Source organism: Suncus etruscus, chromosome 3 (assembly GCF_024139225.1).
Source record: "Suncus etruscus isolate mSunEtr1 chromosome 3, mSunEtr1.pri.cur, whole genome shotgun sequence".
Lineage (NCBI taxonomy): Eukaryota > Metazoa > Chordata > Mammalia > Eulipotyphla > Soricidae > Suncus > Suncus etruscus.
The window spans coordinates 40024534-40045179 of NC_064850.1; the positions used below are offsets into that span (position 1 = coordinate 40024534).

General features: G+C 46.5%; 2 protein-coding genes across 8 annotated transcripts in view; both read left to right on the forward strand.

Moving 5' to 3' along the window:
• Positions 1-1685, forward strand: part of AK7 (adenylate kinase 7) — a 58254-nt gene extending 56569 nt beyond the window's left edge. For all 4 annotated transcript variants that reach the window (XM_049769804.1, XM_049769806.1, XM_049769808.1 and 1 more), the window contains 2 exons: positions 467-625; positions 1583-1685. In XM_049769804.1, the coding sequence (XP_049625761.1) occupies positions 467-625; positions 1583-1621 (198 nt within the window). In that variant the 3' untranslated portion in view covers positions 1622-1685. The remainder of the gene's footprint in view (positions 1-466; positions 626-1582) is intronic.
• Positions 1686-6852: 5167 nt separating this feature from the next.
• Positions 6853-20646, forward strand: part of PAPOLA (poly(A) polymerase alpha) — a 70833-nt gene continuing 57039 nt past the window's right edge. For all 4 annotated transcript variants that reach the window (XM_049769794.1, XM_049769796.1, XM_049769795.1 and 1 more), the window contains exon 1: positions 6853-7113. In XM_049769794.1, the coding sequence (XP_049625751.1) occupies positions 7106-7113 (8 nt within the window). In that variant the 5' untranslated portion in view covers positions 6853-7105. The remainder of the gene's footprint in view (positions 7114-20646) is intronic.

The following is a 20646-nucleotide window of genomic DNA, read 5'->3' on the forward strand; positions in this document are numbered from 1 at the left end:
GACTTTCTGGGTCAGTGCTCAAGGGTCACTCTGGTGGGGTTTGGGGAACCTAGGTGGGTGGTATATAAGGCAAATCCCTGCCCACTATAATATCCTCCCTGCTACCTCCAGGCCCCAGATCTGTCCCCCGGACAATTGTAATAATATCCTTGTCAGTTGTTCTCTGCTAAGGAAACCCCATCTAATTTGTTTGTTTTAGGGGACACACTAGGTGACACTCAGGGGTCACTCTTTTCTCTGTACTTAGGCATCACTTCTGGAAGGTTGTAGAGGACCATGTAGGATGCTGGGAATTAAATAGGGTCAGCTGTGTGCAAGATGAATGCCTTTCCTACTGTGCTCTTTCTTGGGCCAGGGAAATCCCATCTTGGTCACTGATGGTGAATATTTTCAGGACTATGGACTCTGCTGCGCCCCTAGAGTTTTGCTGTTCTATTCGCTTCACTCCCAGACGTTCTTTTCACAGAGCAAACGACTGGAGGAAGTGAAGAGAGAGGAGAGAGAGCTGCTGGAGGCCCAGTCCTTGCCCCTTCGAAACTACTTAATGACCTACGTGATGCCCACGCTGATCCAGGGCCTAAATGAGTGCTGTAGGGCCAGACCTGAAGATCCTGTGGATTTTCTGGTGGGATATTTAAGTTGCATTTCTTCGGGGTTTATACCTGACTCTGCATTCAGGGATCAATCCTAGTGGTATATTTTGGACCACAAGAAATACTAGGGGGCTGAAGTATAGCATAGCAGTAGGGTGTTTGCCTTGCATGTGGCCAACCTAGGACCGACCCAGGTTCAATCCTCAGCATCCCGTGGGTTCCTTGAGACTGCTGGAGCAATTTCTGAGTGTAGAGTAGGATTAGCCCCTTAGCATCACAGGCTGTGCCCCCCCCCCCAAAAAAAAAGAAATACCAAGGATGGGACCAGGGTCATAACATGGTAGGTATGGTGCTTGCCATGCTTGCAGCCTACCTGGATTCAATTTCTGGCATCGCATATGGTGCTCTGAGCCTGCTAACAATGATTGCTGATCACAGAGCCTGGAGAAACCCTTAAGCACTGCCAAGTGTGGCCAAAATAAAAAAAGGAAAGGAAAGGAAAGGGAAGGGAGAGGAAGGGGAAGGGGAAGGGTGGAGGGAAACATCTGGCTCTGTGCTCAGGGATCATTCCCTGTGGGGCTTGAGAAACATGGGATGTCAGGGATCAAACCCAGGATGGCTGTCTGTAACGTAAACACCCTACTGATTATATTATCACTCTGGGCACTGTATTTTTTCTTTTCTTTTTTCTTTCTTTTTTTTTTGGGGGGGGGTCACACCCGGTGGTGCTCAGGGGTTACTCCTGGCTGTCTGCTCAGAAATAGCTCCTGGCAGGCACGGGGGACCATATAAGACACCGGGATTCGAACCAACCACCTTTGGTCCTGGATCGGCTGCTTGCAAGGCAAACACCGCTGTGCTATCTCTCCAGGCCCCAGTTTTGCTTTTCAATGATAAACATTAACTTGTTTACAGTTATGTGACTGATCAGCATCTTGCCTCCCCAAAATTGTTGACTTGTCTTTTTTTTATTGTTTCCATCACCATAGGCTGAGTATCTCTTCAAGAACAACCCAGAAACTAAGTGAAACTTGGAGGCTCATGTCCAACCCTGGCAGAGATAGAGAGGGATTTAACACGGCCGTTGGGAAGATACCCATGAAAGCTGCTTTGCCTTCCTTGCTGTAAACAAACATTTTAAGGAATCATTAGCAGAAAAAGTTTGGTAACAAGTCACTGGGTCACCAGAGCAATGTTTGACAGTGAACTGATAAGTTATCTCTGTGCTGGGAGCTGGGATGAACTGTCTTAATCTGAGTCCCACAGTCTTCAGCATATTGAAGTGAGTTAGAATGAAGGAAGCCAGGCCATATATTATTCTGATAGGTATTCTTATAAGTATAGTATTCTGATAGGTATTCTGATAGGTAAGCTAATGGATTCACCTGTGGTGTTAGAGATCTCGTCCTGATGGTGTTGGGTATGGGAATAAATGAGAGTGGCCTGCTTTGAGTCCCAGTGAAACAGAGGGGATTGCTTTCTGGCTGGTTGGGGGCCAGTATCATAAACCCAAGTGAGAATGGTAAAATAGTCCCTTAATCTAAAGTCTTGTAACCATATGAATAAGTCTCATATTTGAACTTAATGAACAAGTTGCCTCATCTTTCTAATAAACTTAATTTGCAATATGGACACACACTCTATAATCATTCCTAAATTTCTAGTTCTCAAAACATAAAATATTTAGTAATTCCCAGAATTTCACAGAATGATAGTTTTTTGTTTGTTTGTTTTGGCTTGGTTTTGGGCCACACCCAGTGGTGCTCAGGTGTTACTCCTGGCTCTGTGCTCAGATAGCACTCCTGGCAAGCTCAAGGGAGCTTATGGGATGTCAGGAATAAAACTCAGGTTGACCTTGTGTATGACAAACACCTTCCCAGATGTACTATTGCTCCAGCCCTTAGTTTTTTCCCCCAACTATTCTTAGTTTGGGGTCATACCTGGCAATGGTCAGGAGTTACCCCTGGCTCTACATTCAGGAATTACACTTGGCGGCACTCAGGTGACCACATAGGATGCTGGGATCAAAGCTGGGTCGAGGTTTGATCATGCAAGTCTGTACTTAGCTCTGGCATTTAGGTTTTTGCTTTTGTCAAATTAATCTGATATGATCACTGTATGCCCCCAAATTCATAGTAGAAGTCCTAACATTCCCTCCGTCCAGGTGAGGCATTTTTTTTTAGGGGTGGGGTACACTTGGAGGTGCTCTGCACTCAGCAATTACTATAGGGTTGTTGGGGGAACCATACATATATGGGATGCCAGGGGAACCCTACATATATGGAATTCTAGGAGAACCATACATACATTTGGTCCCAGGGGAACCATACATATATTGGAAGCCGGGAATGAAACCTGCATCGGTCAATTGCAAAGCAAATGCCTAACCCATGTTCTATTGCTATGGCCCCAGGTGACTGTCCCAGGTGTCCCTCAGGAAGTAATTAGAGGTAAATGAGGTTAGACTGTGGGCGTGCTGACCCATTGGGATTAGTGTCCTCAAGGGGAGAGCCCTGGAGAGCCTGCCAGCATGTAGTGAGGAGGGTCCTGTCCACCTGGTCTACCTGCCAGCGTGCCGCCTCACCAGCAAAGGGCCAAGTTGAACTGGACCTTCCCAGCATCTTAAACTGTGAGATTTTCTGTGGTGTTTTGTTACAGCTGCTCACACTGATTCAGAGAATCACTATCTGCTTTCTGCCGGATTATCTACTAAATGGAAACAAATCACATGGCAATGTGGGGCAAATTGGAATAATCTTTAAAGCATCAGAAGTGACTTAATTTTTAAGTATCAACCCGAACTAAACAGGGCACTGTTCTGAGCTCAGGGTTGTTAGGACAATGGAGTCCTAACCTTCACAAGTTGGATTTTAGCAAGGATTATAATAAATAAAATATTTACCAAGGAGAGGGACAGGAGAGATAGTGTAGGGGTTCAAGTGCCAGATTCATCCACCATGGGTTGGTCCTCCATACAAGATTCCTCAAACATTTCTGGGTGTGGCCTGAGAGGCCCCTCAGTAGCAGGGGTCTCAAACTCGTGGCCCACGGGCCATTTGTGGCCCTCCGTACAACATTTTGTGGCCCTGCCCTAGAGGAATCTTTTTTTGTTTTGTTTTAGTTGTTTGGGTCACACCCCCAAATGTTCAAGGCTTACTACTGACTTTGCACTCAAGGATCACCCCCCCCTAAAAAAAAAAGATCACCCCGACTTTACCTCCTGCGGCCCCCAGGTAAATTGAGTTTGAGACCCCTGGTATAGAGTAACTGGCCCCTCCAGGATGAAGCAAGACTGCATCCATATGTCCTGTGCACTACTTGAGAGTCCCAAACCCAACTCAGAGGGTGGAGTAAGAACCAGGTGGGCTTTTACATATCAAAGGAAGAGATTTATTGGAAAGAGGAAGATGGGGGAATGCCTTTATTTTGGGTTGACAGCTGGGTATCATCTTATAGTTACTTTTTGGGGCCACACCTTTCTTGACAGCATATAGAAAATGCAACCTCTGGCCGGAGTGATTACACAGTGATAGCTCATTTGCCTTGCATGTGGCCAACCTGGAACTGACCCAAGTTCGATCCCCAGCATCCTGTGTGGTCCCCTGAGCCTGTCAGGAGTATTTCTGAGTGCAGAATAACCCTTAAGTGCTGCAGAGTGTGACCCCCCCCCCAAAAAAAAAAGAGATAAAAAATTGCAACCTGAATAACTCCTAAATAAGCAGAAAGGGCTTCTTCCCCTTTGAGCAGCTGGCAGAGTGCAAAAACTGGGGAATACCATTGCCGCAGCAAAGGGGCAGCAGCAGGAGGCAGTGAGCAGGCAACATAAAGATGACACAATGACAACATGAACAGTCAGCCATTGTACTGGCCATTGGCTTAGCTCATTCTTCACTTCCTTGGTTTTTTTTGTTTGTTTGTTTGTTTGTTTGTTTTTGGTGGGGGTTGTTTAACACCTAACAGTGCTCAGGACTTACTTCTAGCTCTGAACTCAGGAATCACTCCTGGCAGTGCTAAAGGAACCATAATGGATACCAAGGATCGAACCCAAGTCATCCGCATGGAAAGCAAATGCCTCTCCACTGTGCTGTCTTTTTTCCCTCTCAATTTCCTTTGGCTCCGATTTTATCCTTGATTTTTGTTTTTGTTTGTTTTTTGCCATACTCAGCAGTGCTCAGGGTCATTTTGGTGTGGGCTTGGAGGATCATATAGTGGTTAGAAGATCAAACTCGGGGCCGGAGAGATAGCATGGAGGTAAGGCATTTGCCTTTCATGCAGGAGGTCATCGGTTCAAATCCCGGGCGTCCCATTTGGTCCCCCGTGCCTGCCAGGAGCAATTTCTGAGTCTGGAGCCAGGAATAACCCCTGAGCACTGCCGGTGTGATCCAAAAACCACAAAAAAAAAAAAAAAAAAAAGATCAAACTCAGGTCAGATGCATTCAAAGCAAAAGCCTCACCAGCTCTACTAATGCTCTGGCCTCTCCAGTTATATCCTTGGGCTTTAATATGAGTCCTGAAACAGGATCCAATGGCCTTTTTGGAAGGTTCACCTGCTCTTCAAAATCGGCCTGAGCAAGATAAATGGCTCAAAAATTTGAGTTCATAGATGGCGAGTCTGAGTTTGATCCCCCTGTGATTCTCCAAATACGTCCCCAGAGCAATTGAATACAGAGCAAGGAGTAGCCCTTGAGCATAGGGGTGTGAATTGAAAGCAAAACAAAAGCCACATAATAAGCACTCCAGTCTTCTGCAGCCTGACCCTCCTAACTGGGAATCCCTGCTGTAAGATATTTTTTGTTTTTGTGCCACACCCAGCTGTGCTCAGGGGTTACTCCTGGCTCTGTGCTCAGAAATTATTCCTGGCAGGCTCGGGGAACCGTCTAGGATGCTGAGTATCTAACCTGGTTTGGCTGTGTGCAAGGCAAATGTCATCTCTGCTGTGCTATATTGCTCTGGCCCCAAGAAGAGGTCTTTATTTTCTTTGGTCCTTTACCTCCTAATTTCTTAGAAGTCAGGTCTCAGGGCCTGGGGACCGGCTGTGCTGTGGCTACTCTGGGGCTTGTGGACGGGGTCACCTCTGGTGCTCAGGGGTTACTCCCGGTTATCTGCTCAGAAATAGCTCCTGGCAGGCACAGGGGGGCCTTATGGGACGCCGGGATTCGAACCAACCAGTCCTGGATCGACTGCTTGCAAGGCAAACACTGCAGCCCGGCAGCCCGGCAAATGGTACACAGGTTCACAGGGTGGGGTTCTTTGGAGGTTCGGAGGTTTCCCCTTTCCAACATCTCCAGGTGTGTGTGTGTGTGTGTGTGTGTGTGTGTGTGTGTGTGTGTGTGTGTGTGTGTGTGGTGTGTACCTATGGGCTCTTTGGAGGTTCCCCCCTTCCAACATCTCCTTTCCAACATTTCCAGGTGTGTGTGTGTGTGGGCTCTTTGGAGGTTCCCTCTTTCCAACATCTCCAGGTGTGCGTGTGTACCCAGAATCAAAAATGCGCTGGACCAAAAAACCAGGGTGGCAGTTCAGCATCCCCAAGGACAGGGTGGTGGTGGGGAGACAAGGGGACCGCTCAGGCCAAGGTCCTGACACTCCCCATGGCCGCATCAGCGCCAGGAGAATTTAGAACTTGGGGTTTCCCCACGTGGGATTCCTTGGGCTCTCCTTCCCGTCATCAAGGGGACCCCGTGGAACGGAGCAACTGTCCCGCGCGGCGTGTAGAGGTGCAAGGCGCGTCGATCACGGGGCGAGTGCAAGAGCACACAGACCCGGGCTTAGCAGTCTCATGGAGGCTGCCGGGTGTGTGTGTGTGTGTGTGTGTGTGTGTGTGTGTGTGTGTGTGTGTGTGTGTGTGTGTGTGTGTGTGTGTGTGTGTGTGAGTGTTGGGGGTCGGTTTCATTCTAAATCGCCGTCGCCGAGATCCCCGGGGCGGCCCGTATATAAAGCATCTGCACTCCAGGCACCATCCAAACCAGAACAGAACCCCCCAAAACCGAGCAGAAGAAGAGAAGCCGCCTCAAATCCCAGCTGCTCCACCGGCCTCATCACGCTCTAGTTAATCTCTCCCGCTTGCATCCTAGGGGAAGCGCGGCCAGACGCCAGACCGGAAGTAGTTCGCCCGGGCCCACAGGACTGCCGCCGCCAAACTACATTTCCCAGGAGTCCACGCGGCGCCCCCACAGCTGCGAGTGCGCCTGCGCGTACGGCCGCGCCTGCGCAGACGCGTGCGCGCCGTGCGTGGCGGCGTCAGCGGTTCTAGAACGTTGCTGTGGTAGCGCTCGGGCGCCATGTTAGGACGGAGGGAAAGGAGGAGGAGGAGGAGAAGCGCTTGAAAGCGGCGGGAGCGGGAGCGCGGGGCGCGGGAGTGCGGGGGTCGGACCCAGGGCCGAGGCAGGCCGCCCCCCCCCACCCGCCGCCCTCCCGCCTCAGCGGATCATGCCCAGGACGGCCACGGCCGCGGCGGCGGTTGCGCTTGCGGGGGGGAAGTAGCGACTGTCAGGGCGGTGCCGGCGCGGGAGACGATGCCGTTGTGAGTAGGGCGACGGGGGGACGGAGAGCCGGGGCCGGGGCCGGGCGGGTGTGGGAGGCCGGGGGGCCCCGCTGCGCTTCCCCTTCCCCTGCCCCTTCCCCGGGGTTCTTCCCCTTCCGGGCCGCTTCCCGCCCCTCGCCCCCGCGCGCGCCCAAGACCCAGAAACACACACACACACACACACGCGCGCACGCGCATGCCCGGGCCTCCCCCTACCCGGGCCCCCCGGCCAAGCCCGACCCCGGGACGGAGCAAGGAAGGAAGGGAGGGAGGGAGGGAGGGAGGCAGGTGCTCGGGAGGCCTGGCTGGCTCCGCTCGCTCCCGTCCCCGCGCCGCCGCCGCCGCCTGGGCCTCAGGCCCCGGGCCTCCCCCCATCGGGAAGGGCTCGGGGGTTGTTGGGGTCCCAGATGGCAGGGGGCGTGGGGGCGGCCGTCCCTCCGTCTACGTCTCTGCGACTTCCTTCTTGGCCTAGCAGCGGGGGGGCTCACACCTCGGTTGGAACCTTGGCCTTTCTCCACTCTTCCCCTTTCCCAAAGCGACCCAGCGCTGCCCCGTAAAAAAAGAAAAGTCTTTAATTTCTGGGGTGACGGGGCGCCAAGGTTTAGGGCATTGCATTTATTTATCAATTGCATTTGTTGCATTGCGTTGCGCTGTTGCATTTCTCGCATTGCGTTGTTGCATTGCATCGCGTTGCATCGCAGGTGAAGGTGAAGGTGGTTGTTTCTGCCTGCCCGGGCGGGGAGGGGGGAGTGTGTGTCGTGTCCCACCTATCCACCCCCCACCCCACCCCCCACTCGAGGGAGACCTGGAGTTGACACTTGCTGGGGAGGGGGCAGAGCCGGGTATGTGGGTGGGAGTGTTTCCCATAAATTTGGGTCTTTTCTTTTTCTTTTCTTTTTTTTGGTTTTTGGGTCACACCCGGCTTTGCTTAGGGGGTTACTCCTGACTCTGTGCTCAGCAATCGCTCCTGGCAGGCACGGGGGACCACATGGGATGCTGGGATTCGAACTACCGTCCTTCTGCATGCATGCAAGGCAAACCCTACCTCCATGCCAGCTCTCTGGCCCTTCTTTTTTTTTTTTTTTTTTTTTTTTTTTTTTGGTTTTTCGGGTCACACCCGTTTGATGCTCAGGGGTTATTTCTGGCTACACGCTCAGAAATTGCCCCTGGCTTGGGCGGACCATATGGGACACCGGGGGATCGAACCGTGGTCCTTTCCTTGGCTAGCGCTTACAAGGCAGACACCTTGCCTCTAGCGCCACCTCGCCGGCCCCCCTTCTTTTTTTTTCTTTTTTCTTTTTGGTTTTTGGGATTCACACCCAGCGGCGCTCGAGGGTTTACTCTGGACTCTGCGCTCAGAAATCGCCCCTGGCAAGCACGGGGGAACCTTGTGGAATGCCGGAATTCGACTACCACCACCACCACCCTCGGTCTTAGCTGCATGCAAGGCAAACGCCCTACCGCTGCCCTTATCTCTCCAGGCCCCAAGTTTGCGTCTTTTCCGAGAACCAGCAGGAACTTAAAGTGCTGGCAGTGATGGGGGGTGGGGGGGTTCGGAAGCCCAGCGCCACTTTTTTTTTTCCCCCCAGCGTGGTAGCTAGATAGACAGCGCGGCGCCCCCCTGGCTGGAGGCTTCTTCCCTAGAGTAGTGAGACTGCATTTCTTCCCCTGGGAAGTTTCCAGTGAGTGAGCTGCCCCCCCCCCCACCTCCTCCCAACCTCGCTGAAATTATTTGTTGTCCCTCCTCCCCAAATAAAGCAAAAAATAAATTAAAAAACAATAAAAAAACCGAGGCGTACATTAGGCTTCAGCAGTTAGGCCTCAGCGAGAAGACTGCTTTATTTATTTGTTTATTTTTAGCCAGTGCGCGTGTCCCTCCCCACATTCTATTGTGACTTTAGGTGAGGTCCACACACAAGCTTCTTCAAGCCGTGGACAGGATGCACACCCAGATTTTCTCATTTGCCTTACCTCCCCGTAAGGAAAGGAGTTGTTGGTTTTTATGGATTGTGAGGGGCCAAGACCCGAGAATTGAGGTGGCATCTCAGAGTTGATGCAACAGTAAAAAGGCCCTAGGAGAATGGAGTCTATTTGGGATGTTTTTATTTGAGGAGCAGTGATACCCTGTGACTTGTTATTTTATTTTATTTTTTGCCTATTTATTGCTTATCTTAACATTTTGTCTTTGGGCCACACTCCTGGCCTTGTCTGTGCCCAGGAATCACTCCTGATGGTCCTTGGAGGGGGGACCTTAGGAGATGCTGGGAATCAACCTGGTTTAGCCACTTGCACAGGCAAGTGTCCTCCCCACTTGCTGGGGCCCCGTTACTGACATTCCTGAGAAGAGACCTCTTACTGATAACTAATCTCAGTGCTCAGGGTTGAGCTGCAGCAGGAAATGAATGCCCTGAGAGACTCCATTGAAGAAATAACTTCGTCAGGAAGCTAAGAATACTTTCATGCGTCTTTTTTTTTTTTTTTTTTTTTTTTACTTTTGGTTTTTGGGTCACTCCATTAATTTTCAGGTCTTTAATTCTCTCTCAGAGTTGTTAATTTTTGTAAATTCTCAGGAATTATGCCTGGCAGTGATTGGGGGCCCATAAGGAGTGTGGTGATCTAACCTGGGTCTGCATATGCAAGGCAAGTGCCCTCCTACTGTACTCAGTTTCATATATATTTTTTAAAACCAACATTTCTTTGAAGAATGGAGCCAGAGAGCTTCATAACAAAAACAAAACAACTTAAGTGCTTCAAATTCTTTGCAAAGGAATTTTTTTCATATATATATATAAAATGGAAGACAGTGAAGGCACATGATTACACAGATAATGCCTTTTTTCATTATTTGTTTTGGGGCCTGCACTCACCTGTGCTCAGGGTTTAATCCTGATTCTGTGCTGTGGGATTACTCCTGGCAGGCTTCAGGGGAACTGGGTGCACTGCCCTACCCGCAGTACTATCTGATCCCTTTTAAGTATTTCCTTTTTTTTTTTTTGGTTTTTGGGTCACAGCAGCACTCAGGTTGTTCCTGGCAGGCTCGGGGGACCATCTGGGATGCCAGGAATCGAACCACCATCCTTCTGCATGCATGGCATATGCCCTACCTCCATGCTATCTCTCTGGCCCCTGAGTATTTCTTGATTTTGTTTGTTTGTTTTGTTTTTTGGGCCACACCCGTGACGCTCAGGGGTTACTCCTGGCTATGCACTCAGAAGTCGCTCCTGGCTTGGGGGACCATATGGGACACCGGGGGATCGAACCGCGGTCCATCCAAGGCTAGCGCAGGCAAGGCAGGCACCTTACCTCTAGCGCCACCGCCCGGCCCCTGAGTATTTCTTTTAGCCGTGGTGGATGGCCAGTTTTCACTAGCTATGCTTATCATTTTAACTCTGAATGTACTATAATCCTTAGAAGTAAACAACAAAATAGACTGGAGGATGATTAAATAGGCTTTCTTATTTAATCATTTCCTTTCTTTGTGTCCTTATGTTCTGTTGTCACACTAATTAATTTTATTTCTTTGATGTTTTTAAGTTATTTCCAGGCTTTGTTGTGCTCACTATCTTATTTCGGTGGGTAGGTGAATTTGAGGTGAACATTTTGAGTTTTCAGGATGTATGGATGGATTGATTATGGAAGTTTAGGCTATTACAGATATTGGACAGTTGTTTACTTTAAGTGTTTTCATTTTGGTTTTTAGGCCACACCCAGTTGTGCTCAGGGGTCACTTGTGGTTCTGTGCTGGGATCAATCCATGCCTGCCTAAGACAAACATCTAACTTGTTGTACTATCTTTTTTGCCCCCAGTAGTCTTATTTTGTATGCTAGAGATTTTCTGTAGTTGCATAGATAATTTTGAAAGATGGATATAAGGTAAGAGCTGAGGTGAAGGTTGCCTAAATTTGGTTAGGTTAGTCTTTGTATCCATTGATGAGGTTTTTCATGTAGGACTGGGTTTTTCCTTGCTATGGGCCTGTCATTTCATACCAGGTGGTAGCTGCATGAGTCAACTAAGCCGTAAACCCAAACTAGCCGAAAGAGTTTATTCAGAGTATATTTTTAACCTCATTCTTGGTCTTGACAGTACAGTTTAGAAGTGCTACTTAACCTTATTTACCTCTCTGGGGGCAAGAACTTTATAATTTTTCATTATTTTGGTTTTTGGGCCATACCCAACTATGCTTATGGCTTACTACTGACTTTCTTATTTAGGGGTTACAAGTGCTGATGCTCAGCTGGACCATATGGGGTGCCAGGAATCGAACCCAGGTTAGCTGCATGCAGAGCAAGCACATTATTCTTTCTACCCTGACCTGAACTGAACATTAGCCACCCAGGATGGTGCGTCTATGTTCATATTGTACCAGCAGTCATTGAGCTTTCTGGACTCCTCCCAGCTCTGTTGTTGGGTCACTCGGTGATACTGGGGCCAAGTGCTTTAACCCCTGTACTATCTGTACTCTGGTCCCAAGTAATTGTCTTTTTTTTTTTTTTTTTTTTTTGGCCATAGCCAGCAGTGTTTTGTGGTTACTGCTGGTTCTGCACTCAAGGATCCTTCTTGACAGTGCTGGGGGGACCATATGGGTGCTAAGGATTGAATCTGCCCCATAATATTTTCTCTTTTGAGTTTTGGATCACACTTGTGTTGCTCCAGGGTTATTCTCAGTTGTGTTTTGTGGTCATTCCCCAGGGGAGCTTCAGGGACCATAACCATGCAGTGCTAGGGTGCCCAGAATTGAGATCAGGTCTTCCCAGATCTCCTACATGTGAAACATGTTCTTTTCAACTCAACTTCCCGGAGCTTTCTCTTGTCTCTGCATTCAGGATCACTCTCCACAGTGCTGAGTGACTATATATTGCTCAGAATAGCCTTTCATGTTTTGGGCCCCACAAGGCAGTGCTTAGGGCTTACTCCTGGCTCTGCACTTGGGGTCACTTCTGCAGGTCGTGGTGGACGGACCATATGTGATGCTGGGAATCAATCAAGCTTGGCCTTGTGCTGTCCTATGTCTAGCCCCAGAGTGGTTGCTATGAAAAGAGCTCTGGAATGTGATGTGGGGGCTTTCGAAGTCTGGTGTTTTTTTGTTTTTTTTTTTTTTTCTCTAGGTTGTGCTGTCTCTGGCCCTGGAATCACTCCTAATGAGGCATGTGAAATGTCAGGGATTGACTCCTGGGTTGGAGGTATGAAAAGCAGGTTTTCTACATGTACAACCAAACTGGTATTGATTTAGAGATTTTTATAGTAAGTTGCTTATTAACGTGGCTATGTTTTTGAAATTTGTACTGTAATATTTTTTTCCTTTAAAGAAATATTTGGGGCACACCTGTCAGGGTTTTTCCTCTGGTTTTGCTCTCAGATCACTCCTGTGGGCTCAGGAGACTTTATGGGGTGCTGGAGATTGAACTCAGGTCTAATTGTATGCAAGCAAGCATCCTACCCACTGTACTATTACTCTAGCCTCTTTGCTTTATATTTATTTTCCCTTTTTTTGCTTTTTAGTGGTGAAGTTGGTAGGTCATGGGACTAAATTTATGAGCCTGTTCAGTTCTTATCTGATATTTGTCTCCTCTCAACATTATGACTTTAATAAAGTAACTTAAAATGTTTTCATCAGAACATCTGTTTCATGGTAACCCAGTCTTATTTATTTATTTATTTATTTATTTATTTGGGCCACACAGTGACAGCACTTAGGGGGTTATTCCTGCACTCAGAAATTGCTCCTGGGAAGAAGTATCAAAGATGAAAATGGATAGGAAAGTAACCAATAGTATGTTACTACCTCCTTCAATACACTGAGCACATACAAACAGTCCCAACTAAATAAAAAGTATATATTATTGTTTAAAGAAATAGTATTGACACAAAAAATGTGGAAAAAGAAAACAAACCTGAAATATAGAGGGTCTGGAGAGGTGATGGTCAGGGAGCACATGTCTAACATGCCAGGACCTAGATTCAATCTTTGGAACCACATTTTCTCCACTCAAAGCACATCAGGTGTGATCTTGATGAAAGCCCAGTTCCACTAGAGTGGGTGAATTGTGTCATGTCCTGATTAACCACCACCAGAATTAAAGCCACCCTGACCTTCTGAGCATTGCTTGGAAGCCCCTTACAGTGAAAGGAAATGAAAGAATGAAAAGATATAACCAAATTTTTTTTGCTTTTACAATAAGCTTGTCTGTTTAATAAGGCAGTTTTTTATCGTTTTGCTTTTTGGGCCACAGCCAGTGATGCTCAGGGGTTACTCCTGGCTATACACTCAGAAATCACTCTTGGCTTAGGGGACCATATGGGATGTTGGGGGATCGAACCCAGATCCGTCCTCCGATCAGCCCACGTGCAAGGCAAACGCCCTACCGCTGCGCTGTTGCCTCCAGCCCCAAGACAATGTATTTTTAACTAAAATTTTAGAATGTATTATCTAATTCATGGTATTATTTATGAAATTAGATACTATGATGCCCTTAACTTTTTTTTTGGGTGTGGGTCACACTGGGCAGGTGCTCCGGGGTTACTCCTGGGGTCTGTGCTCAGAAATCGCCCCTGGTAGGCACGGGGGAACCATATGGGATGCTGGGATTAGAAACCCCCATCTTTTCTGGGATGTAAGCAAAACCACCGCACCTCCAGGCTATCTCTCCATCCCGATGTCATTAACTCTTTGTTTTTTTTTTTTTTTTTGGTTTTTGGGCCACACCCAGCGGTGCTCAGGGTTACTTCTGGCTGGTCTGCTCAGAAATAGCTCCTGGCAAGGCACGGGGACCATATGGGACACCAGGATTCCAACCAACCACCTTTGTCCTGATCGGAGCTGCTTGCAAGGCAAATGCCGCTGTGCTATCTCTCCAGGCCCACTTTAAAAAAAAAAGTTTAACTAAAAATAATAAAAATAGGGGCCGGGAAGGTGGGCGCTAGAGGTAAGTTGTCTGCCTTATCAAGCGCTAGCGTAGGACTGACCTCGTTCGATCCCCCACGTCCCATATGGTCTCCCCAAGCCAGGGGCGAATTTCTGAGCTCATAGCCAGGGGGCAGAGTACCCCTGAGCGTCAAACGGGTGTGGCCCAAAAACCCAAAAAAAAAAAAAAAATAATAAAAATAAAAAAAAGAAGTTTGGGCCTGGAGAGATAGCACAGCAGTGTTTACCTTGCAAGCAGCCGATCCAGGACCTAAGGGAGGTTTGTTCAAATCCCAGTGGTCCCATATGGTCCCCCGTGCCTGACAGGAGTAAACCCCTGAGCACCGCTGGGTGTGACCCAAAACCAAAAAAAAAAAAAAAAAAGTTTAACTTACATTTTTAAAATTTTATTTTATTGAAACCGTTGTGCACTACAATGTCCTTCATAGTTGGGTTTCAGACATACAATGAATTAGGGCCAATCCCACCACCAAAGGCATGTGTTTTTACATTAATTTTATAATACCTTATAAAAAGAAATAAGAAGAAATTGCTCCTGGCAGGCTCAGGGTCCATAGGGATGCTGGGATTGAATCCTGGTGGGCTGCATGCAAGGGAAGAACCCTACCTGCTGTGCTATCACTCTGGCCCTCTAAATTATCTTTAAATTTACATTACAATAGTTTCATCTCTAGTTGAATCTAATCAAGTCTATAACAACTTCATATAAAATGATGCTTTTATAGATATTTTAATTTTTTAAAAAGCAGTTTATTAATTGATTGGTTTTTGGGCCACACCTGGCAATACTCAGGGATTACTCCTGGTTCTGTGCTCAGAAATCACTCCTGACAGGCTTGGGGGACCATATGGGATGCTGGGATTTTGAACCACCCTTCTGCATGCAAGGCAAACACCCTACCCCCATGCTACCTCTCCGGCCCCTCTGGGCTCTTTATCAGCTTATGAATGCACAAAATGTTTATGATTCACAGAACAGCATAAAGTTGGTTAAATTGAGGTCTCTTGGAATTAATACACACTAGGGTTTCTATTCCCATTCTAGTACTGGGTTCTTGTTCGGAACTGTTTTTCAGCAGTTCAGTGGGAGTCAGTTCAATGTCTTGAAATATACATAATGAACAGCACTGCAAACTATAGATCTTCAGTTTTATTTTTAGTGACTCTGGCTTATTTAAAGTCACAAACAGATTTACCACTTACAGATCCCATCTTGTGACCACAGCCTAGAGGGAGATGTTTGTTCTGCAGTCTTTGGACCATAAGTTTGCAGAATCTCGTAGCTTTCTCTTTTTCTGGAAATTTAAAGATATAGGAGAGGAAAATTTGGAGGGATCCCCCTTCGCCCCCCCCCAACCCCCGTACCATTCTTTCCTTTCTCATATAGTTATATTTCAAATTGACATTTTCCTCTATATTTGAGCTAGAAATCCACTTTTTGTGCCTTTGATGTGTTTTCTAGTTTTTGAGGTTATTCATCAGAAACATTTATATTGCATTTTTTATAGTTTTTTTTTTTTTTGGTAGTTTTTTGGGTCACACCCAGCAGTGCTCAGGGGGTTACTCCTGGCTTCATGCTCAGAAATTGCTCCTGGCAGGCCAGGGTGGGACCATATGGGATGCTGGGATTCGAACCGATGACCTCCTGCATGAAAGGCAAATGCCTTACCTCCATGCTATCTCTCCAGCCCCGCATTTTTTATAGTTAATGTGGATATCATGGTTTGATGTACAGATATACCTTATAGGTCTTGTTATTCTGTTCTAGTCCATCTTAGTAAAGTCAATATTGCAACAACACAAGTCATGTTATAAACCCATACAAGCTAGGTTTACAATGTACTGTAGTTTTTAATACTAATAGTATTATGTACGATAAATGATGTGCACATACTTTTTTTTGAAGCAATACAAGGTGAGCAGCAAATGCTCTTTTTCTTACTTGAAGTAGTTTTATTTAGAAAAATGTCAGAAGAGGAAGGAGGGGGATTCTGATGTGGGAAGCAGAGAATGCACGGCCACTGCTACTGGGAAAATGTCAACTGGAGGCTTAATGCAAGGTAGATAGCCTGAGCTTTAGGGACTTAAGACGGTAGCAAAACTCAGTAAAACAGATATGCCTTGGGGCCGGGCGGTGGCGCTGGAGGTAAGGTGCCTGCCTTGCCTGAGCTAACCTAGGACGGACCGCGGTTCGGATCCCCCCGGCGTCCCATATGGTCCCCCAAGAAGCCAGGAGCTACTTCTGAGCGCATAGCCAGGAGTAACCCCTGAGCCTCACAGGGTGTGGCCCAAAAACCAAAAAAAAAAAAATAAAACAGATATGCCTAATTTTTGTGTGTGTGGTGTGTGTGTGTGTGTTTTTTTTTTTTTTGGGCCACACCCATTTGATGCTCAGGGGTTACTCCTGGGTAAGCGCTCAGAAATTGCCCCTGGCTTGGGGGGACCATATGGGACTCCGGGGGGATCTAACCGCAGTCCTTCCTTGGCTAGCGCTTGCAAGGCAGACACCTTACCTCTAGCGCCACCTCGCCGGCCCCGGGATATACCTAATTTTTAACTACTACTTTTGATACTTTTGGAGCTCGCAGTTTGGACCCAGCAGAGCGCACATGCCAGGAAAGCCTTCCCTCTTTTTCTCTGGTATATTAGGGTCGCTGGTCAGACAGCAGGCCACAGATCTGGACTGAACACTTGGTCCAGGAGACTGGGACCCCCCCCAAGCCAGGCGGGGTCTTTATGGCTGGCCCTGGCAACTCGGGCCCTGAGGGTTGGGCGGAGGAGGGAAACTCCTCCTTTCAATATTCAAACTGGAGAGGGGAGCTCGCAGTTGGACCCAGCAGAGCGCACATGCCAGGAAAGCCGTTCCTCTTTTTCTCTGGGATATGCCTACTTTTTAACTACTACTTTTGATACACTTTTGTGAAATTGTCTTTGACAAATTGATGCAGAAATGCTGTGGATGGGCCTGGTTATTAAATTTTCCTTAGCCTTTCTGGAGAGAGTCTGGATACAGTTGTAATTGCCCTTAGGGAAGGATGAGGAAATAAATCATCCATCGTATTTTGGGGGGGGAGGGGCCACTACCTGGTGTGCTCAGAGAGTTACTCTTTTTTTTTTTTAATATAAATTTTTATTTTGATCAAAATGCTTACATATTGTTGACAATATATTTTAGGTACATATTTACATAAAATCAGGGGGGATTCCCATCGCCAAATTGTCATCCCTACGCCTCCGTTTCTATCCTACCTCCCTTTTCCTTTCCCTCACCCCAGGGCGGCTAGAATATGTGGTCCCCTCTGTATCTAACCCACTACTTAGTAGTCCTTGCACCTGTTTGGTCCTGATGCCCTCCCTTATTTCCCCCTCTATCTGGAGTCAGGACTAGCTAGTTCAAGTTGCGTGGTTTTGTTTGAAGGAGAAAAAAAGCAATAAACTGGGGTAAGAGTCTAATACCCCGAAAATGGGCGGAGTCCTTCTAAAGGCTCTCATCATCACTCTGGGAGATGGAGAAAAAGTAGGTGAAACACTCCACTAGTACCAAAAGAAGTGTCAAATATCCAGTGAGGGCTCCAGCTATTTCGATAAGCACCACACAGAGCAGACAAAACAAACAAACAAACAAGTAGAAAAAAAAATAAAACAAAAACAGACAAACAAAAATCACGCCATGGTCTTGAATTAAGAAACATGGCATAGCACATAACGAAAGAGAAGAAAGGAAGAGAAAAAAAAAATAGAAAAAATAAGTATAATTGGGGACTACACTTTCAATAATCACACCCAAACAGAGAAATCGACCAAAATAGATTGGTAAATCAAAAATAATAATAACAATAATAAATGAAGGTACTATATATATTTATATCAAAAAAATAACCAAGGTTTTGTGCTTTTTGTATTTTTGTTTTTTTCCCTCCTGCACTGGCACAGTAAATATTGGGGTCATTCGAAAAAGAATTCACTTGGCCTAAGAGATATGGGATTTCTCCGTCCTTGGAGCATACTGTCATGGGATCAACTCTAGACATTGCTCAGGATCCTTTACTTTGCCGGTGGTGTTTTTTTTGTTTTTTTTTTTTTTTCCTTTCTTTTTTTTTCCTTTGGTGTGTGGAAGACTTCTGCTCTGTGTTTAGAGGTCTCAGTATCTGTACAGATCCTGAGGTGGGACTTATGATGAAGTCAGTCTTTGTGGTTCTAGAGGTTCTGTTACCTCAGTGTCATTTTAACCCATCTTCTGTGGTTGATGATCTTGGTCTTTGCACTGAGCCTAGGGTGGCACCTAGGATAGCGTCTTTCTTTGTGCTCCCAAAAGCCCCATTCCGTTACAATTGTCTCTGCCGGATCTTTGGGGCTGGGGATCATGATTCTTGTGCAGGTCATAGTTCAAACCCTAAACTAGGGCTTATTTATTGGTCCCAAGATGTATACAGTCTGGTCGTGAATCAAGCAGCCAGTCATCTGTAAATCCCGATCTTGGGTTTTTGTCCTACCAAAGGGAGCCAAGACTTCTGGTTTTGTCTTGTCGTTAGTTGGTAAGGTAGGCTAATCTGCTCTAAGGTCAAAATGATCGCATTTCCTGGATGGAGTTTGTTTCCTGCAGCTGTTGTGGAGAGCTGTGCCGTTTCTATGTCGGAGATCCAGGGTTCAAGGCTGGATGAATGGTATCTAATCACCTGAGGTCTAATTTGATTCCACATGACATATTTTCAAGGCAGGAGATATCCCTATATTTTAAATAACTATGAGTTCCTATCTCTAGTAGATAAGAGCTCTCTTTTATTTTTTTTTTTAAATGTAAAATTTCCCCTTTACTTAGTGTGCCTTTGTAGGGGGAAGTGGTGCTACATTATAATGTCTGTGTATTCGTGGGTGGACTGATGGGATAACAGCCACAGGTCACCTACCAAAAAAACGAAGAAAAAAAAAAGGGGGGGGGGGATTGAAACTGTATGTGCTCACAAATATATATGAAGGACAAACATTTAAAAAAAAAAAGATAAATAAATAAATTAAAAAAAAAAAAAGAAATAAAATGAGTTAGCGAAATTTTTATGGGACCAAAGTGGTGCAAAAGACTACCTTACATTTGGGGGAGGGCAGGTAAAGAGGTGGTGTATTACAGGTCTTATGCCTATGTTGGAAGTACAGTTTTTCCCATTGTCTTTTGGGTTTTTCTTGTGGTGTGTGGGTTCCCAGGCATCTTCCTAACCCACCCCCTGACCTTCTTCAGATTGGTAAATATTTGCGGCAGGGGGTCTTTTTTTTTTTTTAAATACAAACTTTATTTAAGCACCATGATTACAAACACTATTGCAGTTGGGATTCAGTCATTAACAGAACACCCCCCTTCATCAGTGCAACATTCCCACCACCGATGCCCCCCCCCCCTTTCCCATCCCCTGCCTGTATTCAAGATAGGCATTTTTTTTTTTTACTACAATTACTTTTTTTTTTAGGGGCCAGAAAGATAGCATGGAGGTAAGGCGTTTACCTTGCATACAGAAGAGCCGTGGTTCGAATCCCATCATCCCATATGGTCCCCTGAGCCTGCCAGGAGTGATTTCGGAGCATAGAGCCAGGGGTAACCCCTGAACACTGTCGGATGTGCCCCCCCCCCACCTCATTACTTCTTTTTTTTTAAGTTTAGTAAGCTCTTTTTTTAAGGATAAGAGTTAAAAAATACAATAATAACCGTGTGAGAGTGGCAATTAGGTCCAGCAAAATATGGGGGAAAATGGAAAAAAAAAGCGTTGGCCTGAATACAAGGAGAGCTTACCTCTGAAGTTTTCAGGCATAAGACCGACTCCAGGCATACTAGGTTGTCCAACTCGGGTTACTCTTGATTCTTCACTCAGGCATCACTTTTGGTGGGCTCCAGGGATCGAACTGGGTCAGCTGCGTGCAAGGCAAGCAGTGTACTAGCTCTGCTCCTAACTTGTTCATTCTTTTTTGTTTTGTTTTTGTTTTTTGTATTTATTTTTCATTGTTACTGTTTTTGGGTCACATATAGTGGTGCTGGCTCTGCCCTCAGAAGTCGCTCCTGGCAGGCTCGGAGGACCTTATGGGATGCCGGGATTTGAATCAGGGTCCGTCCAGGATGGGCCATGTGCAAGGCAAACACTTTACCTTACTGCTGTGCTAATGCTCTGGCGCTGTTTTTGGTATTTGGGCCACACCTAGGGCTGTTTATTTTTGGCTCTTTGTCCAGAGTATGGGGCACCATGTGGGGTGCTGGAGATCAAACCTGGGTTGACTGTATGCAAAACATGCATCTTGTCCACTATAGTACTATCACTTCCAGCCACATCTGTTGCTGCTACTTAAGTATTTGAGTAGATGGGCCACCTGTTAGATATATTTTAAGACTATTGCTAGGTTATTTGAGACCAGTAAGATGGCAAAAAAAAAAAAAAAAAGACGACAAAAATGGTTCAATAAGCACCAATGCTGCAGTAGTACTTAGCACTATGTGTGGTCCAAACCCCTTGTCCCCCAAATTAATTTATCTGGTATAGATAAATTTAATATTACAGAACATATGGCAGGTCGATTTAACAGTTCTTTGAATAATTTCTTAGTAAGCAAATAATTGTTTGCATATGTATGT